The sequence below is a fragment of the Aythya marila genome, assembly GCF_965140915.1.
Source record: "Aythya marila genome assembly, chromosome: 3".
NCBI classification, from domain to species: domain Eukaryota; kingdom Metazoa; phylum Chordata; class Aves; order Anseriformes; family Anatidae; genus Aythya; species Aythya marila.
This window is the reverse complement of record NC_139044.1, coordinates 80518670-80531088: the sequence shown is the minus strand read 5'-3', so window position 1 is coordinate 80531088 and position 12419 is coordinate 80518670. Positions and strand designations below refer to the sequence as shown.

General features: G+C 35.7%; 1 protein-coding gene across 12 annotated transcripts in view; it reads right to left on the bottom strand.

Annotated features, from left to right (window-relative positions):
* LAMA2 (laminin subunit alpha 2) overlaps positions 1-12419 on the bottom strand; it is a 375103-nt gene that overhangs the window by 79233 nt on the left and 283451 nt on the right. For all 12 annotated transcript variants that reach the window (XM_082757554.1, XM_082757553.1, XM_082757545.1 and 9 more), the window contains 3 exons: positions 8031-8142; positions 4899-5061; positions 438-648 (listed from right to left, as the gene is read on the bottom strand). In XM_082757554.1, coding sequence (XP_082613680.1) covers positions 438-648; positions 4899-5061; positions 8031-8142 — 486 coding nt within the window. The remainder of the gene's footprint in view (positions 1-437; positions 649-4898; positions 5062-8030; positions 8143-12419) is intronic.

The following is a 12419-nucleotide window of genomic DNA, read 5'->3' as shown; positions in this document are numbered from 1 at the left end:
CTTCTTCCCAGGGGTTGGAGAGAGAGATCAAAGTGCAAGCTTTCCAGGAGCAAATACATGACAAAGATTTTAACTGAACTTTATTTAAATCTTGAGCACAGGATTTGAATTTTGCGCAACTACTTATACCGGGATGAATTTAACCTCCCCCAGAATAATGAATTCAATGGCACCCTCCACTTAATGTTTAAAAGCAGTCAGTAGTACTTTGGTAAAGAAAGCTGTGAAGTAATACTCCTTTTACAAGCCAATGCATGTTCTTGTTCTGAGGAAAACGTTTGCTTTTAATTATCTCAGATTTAGTTCTATTTGAATAACATTTTTGTCTTGCTTTTATCTTTTGTTTCAAGATATAATAGTTACATCATAATAATAATAGTTCATGCAAAGTTTCAAACTTTTTAAGTTAACCAAGGATACAACTTGTCAGCACTCACCTCTACCATGGTCATGTTTTTTTGGTTGATTGCAGATAAATGATTAGCCTCTCTAATTTTACTCATAGCTTCTCTTAGCAGATCTCGTGCATCATCAACTTTGGTGTGGTAGTTTGCTAGCTTGTCCCGGACTTCATTTTTGAGATCTTCATTTTTCTCACTGGGTTCTCCAAATGATTTCTTCACTTTATTCAAAAGATCTTCTGCATTCCTGCAATATATAACCACCCACGAAGGTAACTGAGATCATATTCTCTACACCCATGAGAATATTCTTAATATCATGCAAATGAAATGGACAATTAAATAGCAAAGTAACTTTCAAGAGAACAAATGCTTAATAAAATAAAACAATGGTTACACTTAGGTCTTTTCTTAACTTTTAAAATCTCACTTAGGTATTTTCTTTTTTTTCTTTCTTTCTTTTTTTTTTTTTTTTAAGTTGACATTCTTGATAGTAAAGTGAGTTTTTCTGAAACATTTCAATTTGTCAAAAAGATTTCTTTCATACATATTATTAAAGCATGTGACACAAAGCACTTTAGCACCTTAAACAGAGGGGAGAGAAGATAGATATGCCTGATTTCAAGCAGTCTTGGAGCAGACAAACTGCTCTGTGATCAAAAATCATAAATACTTTCCTGTGACATAAACAACGCCCAGGATCCTTGGATTTATGACTTCCCATAGCCAAAGTATTTTGCTTACCTAAAATAAATTCTTGGATATTTTTAGTGGACTATGACAGCATAGAAATAGAAAGTTCACAAGTGCTTGTTTTTGGCAAGGGAAACAATATTTCTTAATCACCAGAGAGTTGCTGCACCCAGTTTTAAAGGATAGGAGTACTGGAGTCTCCATGCCATGACACTTCTCTGCTTCACGTTATCATGTCTTTTAATCAATTCCACATAATGCAACATCACTGCAACATGCAATGCTATGACAGACAGCAAAAAAAAAAAAAAAGTACTTTTTTGTGCCTTTTTTAAAGGCTTATCATTTTAAAACAATGCTTCAGAGAAAGAAAAATCCTAAGTATATAGGAATTTGTAGGACAGCTAATACGTATATAAGAAATCTATCACACTTCTATTTATTACAGATTAAGATAAGCAACATACTATAAATAAACACACAAATAAATACAAACACACATACACACAAACACCACCACAAACACAAAAAAAATAAAAAGGTGGAAACGATATCCTGCCACTGGGCCTAATTTAGATGAAGAATGTTAACTGGAGCCAAGGAATGCCAAATTATTACCTTAGGTCTGGGATTTTCTGAGATGGATTTTTTTTCTCCATCTGCCCTGTCTTTGGGTTTGATGACAAAAATTAATCACACTGTGAATTTAAAATATCTAAAAAGAAAACATTTAATCAAAAATTAAATCCTAATATTGACACCCTGTCACAGGAGAGATGTAGAAAGGAATTCAGATTTTTTTCCATACCTTCTCCATTATTCTTTCTATCAGTATATTAAACTATATTAAACACCTAACAAATTTTGATACCCTTGTGATTGCAGTACTGGAGAAACAATATGAGACAGATGGATTTCCTTTTTATGACCTTGCCTCGTAGCACAGCCCAAGCTGTTTATCTGACCAGTAACCAATGAGTTGTTTTGAGTTAGATAAGCTAACACTTCCATATAGACCTGATGTGCATTTTTCCCTCTGCTCTTTCTAAGTTCAAAGCAACAGATCTGCTCCATGCGTTTCCTTGTTTTATGTACTAGAATTTCTATGTGATGGGACTGTACCAATTTCCTGAAATACTCTTTTTAACATTCAATCTACGATACTTTCAGTTAATACCTTCCTAGAAAAAGAACCAAACTTTGAAGTGTTAGAAGAAATAATCTCAAGTCTGGCCTAACATCTAGAATGCTGTACAGTCTGGATCCTTTAAATAATCAGTACAATGGAACACAAGAAATATTAGAAATAAAAAAAAAATAAAAATGTGTATATGAGAGAGATGTTAGAATTGTTCTATCCAGAGAAGAAATGGCCCATGATAGAGGACTATAAAATCATGAGTAGCATGGATAATGCAGTCAACTGTCCAATGACTCTCAAGAAACAAAATTGAAAATATCTGAAAAAAAAAAAAAAAGGTCAAAATACAGGAGACAGCTCTTAAAAGCATATGTAGTTGAGTTATGCAACTCATTATTACAGGAAACTGGATAATAGAAGTTTACAGTGTCTCAAAAGCCATCAGACAAATTCAGGGAAGATGAAATCACACACATCAAAGAAAACACTATATAGCCCATTAAATACAATGGTAGAATCCCTCCATAGCAACTCAGTTTTGTCTGAGAAGATGTGTAGGAATGTTATAAGCTATTGAAATATTTATTTCAGAAATATATAAAATAAGGGGTTTAGGACAGAAACTGGTGTATTTTTAACATGCTCTCTTTACAGAGAAATTATTTACTAATTTGGAATCACTAATAACTTATTAATAAGGCAATCAGCTTACAGACTTGATTTGGAAATCCTGAAAGAAAACAAATGAGGGAAAAAGCTGGAGACAGAAGGAGTTTTGCCATCTCTGAAAGCAAGAAGCCTTTACTTCAGTTGTTTCCTTATTTAACGTGGACCAAATCTTATAAATTAGAAGAATACAATCACTGCCAACTTACATCTCAACAAAGAGTAAAGATGATTAACTACTTCAAAGTAATTGAGACTTGTCAAAATATATATATACATATATATATATGATCACAATTCAGTCTGCAAGCAGTACACGTGAATGTCCACACACAGGCATGTGTGTACACACCTTCAGACACACATTTTTAAGAATGATTAAATTTCTTTATCATTTATTTCCTTAAAGAACACATCCTATCTTACTACGTTATTTAAGCAGTATTAAGTCATGTTTCTTTATGAGGCAGTACTTTTCAAAAGAGTTTCAGAAAATATTATCTAGTGATCTTTCCTACTTGCCCTGAAAGTTCACTATCAAAATTCCTTGGATCTCAACAACTGCTTATAAAGAGGTAATCCTATCCCTATGATACTGCCATGCAACTTTAAGTCAGTAAGTATATTCATGTATTTCTTAGTACAAAATATATTCCTTTATCAGGAAATGGAAATACTCACTTTGAGTACTTCAGGAAGAATGGTTAGAGGGAGAGAATGTCTCTCTCTCAAAAAACCACACTGCATTTCCTTCTCTAGCTATTGGACTGATTTTAAGCAAGCCTGACAGTTTCGTGTTGGCTGTAGCATTCAAGGACTATAACTGCCTTATTTGATTATTATTATTATTATATATTATTATCCCCCCCCATCCTGCCTTAAAATTGTAGGCATCACTTTCAAAGTTTTCGCTAATTTTTTCTCTGCCCTACTTGTTTCTGATTTATTTCTGTAGAGAAAGAATATAAGAGACTCAGCAGAAGCAGAAGAAAAAGCAATAAAATATTTGCGAAGAACACATTTTCAGTTTATCCTTTCTCAAGAGAACAGAAAGTAGAACTATCAGAAGTATGGCAGAAATACTGTACTGGTAGAATTTTCAGAAAAAGATCCATTTTACAAAGTGTAAGTTTGGCAGTGAAAATCTGATTTTATACAGATTGGAATGCTTAACTAAAATTGTATTCTATTTATGACTCCTCTATAACATATATGTACCTGATAATTGATGTTTTCAGTTCTGAAAATTTTTATCCCAGTTTTCTGAGACACTTTTCACAACTTCAGTGGACCACATTCATTTGGATAGCCTGCTAAGTAATGCCTAGCTCTACGAATATACCTGCACTAACTGATGCAGAACACACTACCAGAATTTTAACTTAAAGCCAAGTATTTTTCTAGATTAGATAAGTTTTCAGCATTTTGCAAAGTGCTTTATAAAAAGCTGGCAATAATTATATAAACATATATATATATATATATATATTATATTTAAAGATACCTAAATAACCAAATGCTGGGCTTCTGAACCTTGTCAGGAAGCTGGAATATCCTGATCCATACTATTCTGTGTATTGTACAATGCATCCTTTTGAATGTCTGTGGTACTGGACAAGCTTTGCAAACAGACTATATTTTTATTAGAACAATTATTATTTTTTTTTTTTTCCAGAAAAAATAACAAGCTTCCAGACAAGTGTCTTGGCACTAAAACCCTTTACCAGGTCTGAAGTAGAAGTTAAATACAAACTGAGAAAAATTGCTTAGAATTTGATTAGAAACATTACTGGTACCTGTGGAGCAAAGTAATTTCCTAGGGATTGGTTTCCACGCACGTAAGCATTTCCAAAAACACTAATGCTAAACTAATAGATGTGAAATATTAGACTGTTTTTCTTCACTGTAAAGACCCAGCTTGAACACCTGGTTGGAATGGATGACAATTACAAGAGTCAGATATTATCACCAGGAGGCTGAAGACTCTCTCTACTCACTTTAACTCATCTTGAGCTATTCTTTCTTGAAAATGTAGGTTTCTACTTCTCAATTCTGTGACCATTCTTTCGGCCTCGCTCTGCAGTTCTGGGAGACTCTTCTCCAAGGTCTTGTCTGGGGTTCTGAGTGTCTCATTTAGTCTTATAGCATCTTCACTTACAGCTGCAGGGGGCAAAAAATATATATGTACGGGGTTAGGAAGCAAAAAGAACCTATAAGTATCTGCATGTCAACTCTTATCAGCAAGTCAAATGCAATTTGCACTGGTTATTCCTGCTGTGAAATATAAAGGATAGTTAATCAGTAACAAATGAGAAAATGTTATATGTCTCATCAAAACCTTTACTGTAGCTCACTTTTAAGCACAATAACTACAACGAAGAAGTCTTTATATCCAGTATAAAATATATTGCTCCCATCTTCCTTCCCCTGAAAAAAAGAATTTGCACTGAGCCTTCGAAACAGCAGTAAATAATTTGGGATATTGCTCTCAGAAATAAAGAGAAAGCTGTACAAGCAATGAAAACTAGTTTTCAAATTACTTTTGAAGTACTTCAAAATATTTCATTTGTAGCATTCAGATTTAGAAATCCTAGGAAGAATAAACGATTGGGAAATTTGGTAAGGAGAGGGAGAGAAGAAGAATGAAAGACACTCACAAATTGAGAGCTCGTGTTTAGAAGCAGATACACAGAAATGAACAAAAAGAGTTGGAGGGCTGGAATACATGAGGATAGAATGTAAGATATGTGTTTGGAATACCTAAATTATTCATAACTGATAAAACTGTACACATGGTATCATAGTCAAGGACCAACTAAAATCTTTCTACCATAGCACACTATAAGATATTAGAATATAGACTTTCAGAAGCAAGTAGGTGATTTATGATAATCAGTTATGTCTGCAATGTTAAAAAGTACTGCTCCCTTTCCATATGCAGTGGGCTTCTCAGTAACTAATTTCTCTGAAATAAGTTCCTGGTTGCATGTGTACTTCCAAATATCTTAAATCCTTAATTGAAGAAATCATAAGCTGTCTTCCAACAATCAAATAAACGACTATTTCATGGACACATTGTGTAGGTTTAGAGCAAATGACGAAGAAGAAAACTTTAATTAAACATTTTCAATTTGCTGGTGAGAACTGGGACTTGAATCTTAAAGAGTGGTTATATGTGGGGTAGTGAGGACTGAAACAAGACTATAGTTCAGTTAAAAGGATCATGTCTTGCTTGTAATGCATTATGTTACATATCATTACTTAGTTACCTCTGGCCAGGAATAGGCATATATTCACTTTTTAAAATCTGGAATAAATAAATAGTAATTTAGCTTCCATGAATATTTACCTCAAAAGAGAAAATGGACATGTTATTTCAGCCTTCATTAGTTTCAGGAAAATTTATACAGAGCTTTATCTTTCCCCCCCATCCTCCTCATCTCATAAACAAGTTTTAAACTAATTTTAAAACAATCTAGAAATGGCTCCAAAATAAAGCAAAAGTTTATCCTCAGTTTTTGAAAGATGATGATCTTGAACAGGAAGAATTAAGAAGACTTAAGGCTCTTTGAAAACAAAGATAAAAAAATAGACTGAAGGAGAATACAGTTCCTGTCTATTAATATAGTTGCAGGTGGAGGAAAGAGGAGAAACACTAGGAAGAGAAAAAACTATTTGCACCAAAGAATAAGGCAGAAGAACACACGATGATAAACTAAACATGAGTATTTTTAGATATAAGGTTTTTAGAAGGTCTGTAGTTATCAAAAGAGTTCTGAAACTGTCTTCTATTCAGAGGGTGAATATGTGGGAACTACTTTGAAGATGCATATTAGAAAGTTTATGATAGCCAGGGAGTGGATGCAGCAACCCAGAAGGTATCTTTCAGCCCTTATGCTCAAATCCTCTATCGAATCCTATATTTAATCAATCCTTAAAATGTTGACTTGGCCACTAGGCAAACACATTGATTTTAAAGTCTTTGTCTGCTTCTAAGTGCATACATTTGTTTCACCTCTCAACATCTTCTAACTCTATACTTTCTATTGCTAAACCTGCTTCAGGAAACTTTTGTATGGGTTTCAAACACTGGGCAAAAACTCTGTGCAGCAAAAAAACAAATTTAGCCCTTGTCGTCCTGAATTCATCATCGACTTCTCAAATTCAGCTTTGTACTGAAATACGAAGAACCTGGTATTTTATTTAAAAACCTTGTTGAAAACTTGCTTACTTTTTCATGTCACTTTTCTGACATTTATTTCATGTCAAAGTTGTACATTATAGGGATACCTTAAACTGCTGGTTGATTCAATTACAGGGCATGTACTGGGATATGTTACACGAGAGGCAATATAAAATGTATTTTATAGTACTTAGACAGAATTGGAAGCTTCCCCTTTCAACCAAATGGATTGCATAGAACCATATCTCTAGATATGCAAGAAGCATATCTCTACTGAACTTAGAACTGTATTGGGAGTTTTGAAGAAAGAAGAGATCAGTATTTTTCAAATAATAATAATATTTAGCAACTGACTGTGATTGCCAATCATTTTCATATTTACCCACCATTATCTAATTTAATAGGTCACACAGTATTTAGGTTCTACTTCTCAAAGCCATCTACAATACTTTTGCTTGTAAGTCTTTACTGTTTTTTGTAAGTGCCGAGAATCACCTTGTGGAAGAGAGTTGGGTCTATGCCACTTCTTAGGTAGGGATAGTAGTAACTTACAATTTCCAGGCAGCAGATGTTCATTAATGGCAGGTAGTAATGCATCTTTGAAGTCATTTTGAGGAATTAAGATGAAGTCTTACTGTACCAAGTGCTAAAGTTACATCAAGCTTTTTACCGATATATGTTTTTAACTTTGAAAATAAACAAATGCAAAGCCCTGTTAATCACTTTATTCTAATTTTCCCCAAGTAACTGAGAAAATCCTGAAGGAACATACTCAATATTTTGCTTGTCTGTGTTCATAAGAAACTGTTGCTTCTTAATGCAACATTTCAATCATGTGACGTTTCTCAGTGGACAAACTCTCTTCCTCACTGTGTTTCAGGCCCTCTTCTCCACCATCATTCAGTTTTCCTGAGAAACAATGGGCACATTTTTCTTTTTCCAGTACCTTCAGCAGCTTGGAGAATGCCTTTTACGAACTGTCCAAGAGATTTTGCTCTGTCATTAGTCCTCTCAGCATCCTGCCTCGTTTGCTCACCATCTGCTGTCACCTTGGTAGCCTAGTGAACCAAATTCAGGAAAAGTATAATTAATAAACAGGACAAGGCTGTGCTATGCAATATATAGAACTGTATGCACTGTCTGAATTTATGCTCAAAACTTTCCTCAGGCAAAAGACAATCAATGAATTATTGATCAGATGCATGAGAAATGACACGTTCTGTTCAAATACACAATTAAATTTTATTACCTTTTCCTTCTAAAGGAAATTGGAAGGCTTTATTTTAGGTTCTTAGAAACTCTAGTTTCTTAGAAACTCTAGTTGTATGCAACTGCACACAAAGAGAGACAGGATTAAATTCACTGAATTTGCTTAAAGAAACATTGTTCAGAACCGTTTAATAGACTCTTCAGCAGATACTTTCTGTAATTTCACAATTGTGCATATTATGATTGACAAAGTGCAGCAGATATCATGACCTCCTTGCTTCTTCCCCTGAGGTGCTCTCAAAGAGACAACCCATGCCAACAAGCATGAACAATTTAAAATCTATGCATTAATGAAACCAAGAAAGAGAGGGGGAAAAAAGTGAAGTAGATTTGTCCAGCTTTAATGCTTGAAGTGGTTTGTTTATAACATATTGGGGTGCTCAGTAAAATTTTAGCTTTGTGTAAATAAAGGCTTTATAATTTTATTGAATCACAGAAGCAGCATGAAGCAAGATGAAGACAGACATCTGCTGCATAACGGAAAACATGTTGAGGAAAGGAATCATCTTAATACTTTCTACTTAGCTCTCAAGATTCCTATTTACCAAACCATTTTTTATCATGCAGAAGCCACTTTAAGCAACACAGCTTGTCAAGCTGCATCATAAACAAACAAACAAACAAAAGTAAAACAAACAAACAAACAAAAAATAGAACAAAACAAGCCACCAGCATGAGCAACAACAATCCACCAGTGTTTGGGTTCTGACTGTCCAGATTGTACTCCCAAGAAATACCTATAAGCACAGCATTATGACCTTTTCAGTCTGTGGGAAATGGCTAGGAGGTTAATAATTCAAAATGAGCTTCTCATGTCGATCTGCTTGAGGGTAGGAAGGCTCTGCAGGAGGATCTGGATAGGCTGGACCGATGGGCTGAGGTCAACTGCATGAAGTTCAACAAGGCCAAGTGCCGGGTCCTGCACCTGGGGCGCAATAACCCCAAGCAGAGCTACAGGCTGGGAGATGAGTGGTTGGAGAGCTGCCAGGCAGAGAAGGACCTGGGAGTGATAGTTGATAGTCGGCTGAATATGAGCCAGCAGTGTGCTCAGGTGGCCAAAAAGGCCAACAGCATCCTGGCTTGCATAAGAAACAGTGTGGCCAGCAGGGCTAGGGAGGTGAACATCCCCCTGTACGCAGCTCTGGTGAGGCCGCACCTCGAGTACTGTGTTCAGTTTTGGGTCCCTCGCTACAAGAAGGACATCGAGGTGCTTGAGCGGGTCAAGAGAAGGGCGACGAAGCTGGTGAGGGGCCTGGAGAACAAGTCCTATGAGGAGTGGCTGAGGGAGCCGGGCTTGTTCAGCCTGGAGAAGAGGAGGCTCAGGGGCAACCTTATCGCTCTTTACAGATACCTTAAAGGAGGCTGTAGCGAGGTGGGGGTTGGTCTATTCCCCCACGTGCTTGGTGACAGGACGAGTTGCGCCAGGGGAATTTTAGGCTGGATGTTAGGAAGAACTTCTTTACTGAAAGGGTTGTTAGGCATTGGAACAGGCTGCCCAGGGAAGTGGTGGAGTCACCATCCCTGGAAGTCTTCAAAAGACGTTTAGATGTAGAGCTTAGGGATATGGTTTAGTGGGGACTGTTAGCGTTAGGTCAGAGGTTGGACTCGATGATCTTGAGGTCTCTTCCAACCTAGAAATTCTGTGATTCTGTGATTCTCTCACTTGAGCTGTACTGGTAACATTTGTTCTGGTAATATTTTCTGTTACCAGAAATCTATTTCATTAATAGTCAAAGAGAGATAGCATCACATTTAACACATTGCCTGATTAGCTTCTACATGGAAGCCCTCAAGATACATCAGGACAGCTGGGTTCCTGAAATGAAATCCCCGGCACTATCATACCACTTACAATTTTGGTCTACTTCAGAGTGGTTACTGTGCGAATAATTTATATGAAAATGTTTGAGGTAAATAGAATGACAGAGGAAGAACTAGCAACCTGTATTAGACGGGGGGAAGATGGTTGTATTTTTATCCATGTGTCAGTTGAAAAACATGGCTTTTCATAGTTATACAGCTTGGATCACGTTATTGGTCACTTCTGCTAAGAATTACAAAACTCCTTTATCTGTCTGGATACAGAGCTGAAATATTGTCAAAGTGAGTAGTAAAGGTAATTGGGATAGGAAAAAGGCAAAAATACAGAATGGTCTTGATGGACCACTGCTTTAATCCAGCTTTGCATCTCTGATGTCATTTCATTCTTCATGTAATTGAGAACTACCTTATTATTTATTGTCCCATCCTCCACAATGAGCCTTTTATTCTTTGTCTTATATTTTCTTAGAATTTTCCCAGTCACTTGTATTATATTCTACAATATTTCTAAGTACTTTACTCCAAATGGTGTTCTATAACTTACATAGACTTTTCTCATTTTCGATTACTTTTTCCACGTTCGTATTAATTCCAATTGGGCACTTTAAGCTTTCAATATTTATGACTGAATGGCAGGCACTAAATTTTCATACACATTAATCTGCCATCAAACTGTTTCCATTTTCTCTCTGTGACAGTTCTCTTTAGTACTTAAATCCCATCCAGTCCTACTGTCTGCTTTCTGTATTTAGTCATAATTTGCTTTGCTGAAAAATAACCTTTCACTTCATTTTCTGGTCTAGCATTAACTCCATAAACCAAGTTAAATGGCAAGTATCTTTCACATTGTACCTAGCCATTCTATGGATAATTAAATGTTTCCATTTGTTAATAAAGTCCTACTCATTCGCTACATATTCAGTTTACTACAGTTCATCATTTCCATAAAGTCAGAATTCAGCTACTAAGTTTAAAGACGCACAACAATCTTTTTCTGGGGGAGGAATAAAAGTCACAAAGACTGAGTCCAGAGCAAGGTTTGGAATGAATTTTTGAGAAGTATGGACACAAGTGAGACCTGTTGGCATAACAGAGATCTCCATCATGGAAATCTGGTAAAACAACTAGATGAGACCACATTGCCGCAGACCACAAAAGGAGGGCAAACTCAGAACTCTCTGTATAGATAGAAGGTCTTGAATCACCTTCTAAATGCTTCTAACTATTGCCAGCTACTTCCACAAATCTATGAGCTCAAGGAATTCAACGGTATAGGAGAAATGAAGAAGTTTACAGTCAAAAGAAGTATTTCAATTAAAAGGAAGTGATTCTGATCCCTGACTTTCTTGAAGTCTCTGAAGGTACCCCATTAGAAGGTGTATTTGACTAAAGTAGTGAGCTAATAGGATGTGAAAAATATGACGTCTACCTCAGGTGGTAGATGTAGAAATGCATATGCAAGTATGTAAGAATGTAATCAGTTTAAGAGCAAGAGAAGAGGATCTTCTTGTAGAGAATACGTAGTACAATTTGGCAGTGAATGAAACAAAGAATATGATGAGGAAAAATAAAAAAGCTGCACCAATGGAAGAGATGACTTGTTGAAAAGTTTTGTAGTGAGAAAATACTGTTGTCTTCTACATTTTGTCTTAAAATGTGTAGAAATTTTTCCTCATGGTAAAAAGTGTCTTCACTAATCTTCATCAGCCTTTATCCTTATCACTACTGGTTTCACTTGGAAAAGTCTAGTGAGCCTCTAGTGAGATTTGTGCAGAAAGTTTGCTAGTTATAGTCATACTAGCCGTTACATAGTATTCAGCTATATCTTCACATAAAAATGAGACTTCAATGTGCTACATCAGGATCCACTCTTCTTTTTGGTACATTGATCCTATTTACACATATCGAAAGATAAGTGTAGGACTTAGCACCATGTGATAGTCCTCAAAATAAAAACCAAAGTCCAGTCGAATTAACTACATGTATTCTCCATATGAAAAATGGAAATCATAAGCCAACTTACTAGTTACAACAAGGGAAAACTGCAGAAATGGAAGTGGTGTTAATCTGTCTACCATGCTAAACTCCCTAAGATCACATTCTGAATGTTTTCCCTTTTAAGACTAGTCCATAGAAATTCAGAATTTGCAACATATTTTAGGTATTCTCCATGCAGGATTGAAATTTATTTAATTTTCATTGTATTGGGCAGGGGGTGCAGGTGGTAATTGGAAAAGGATATTAA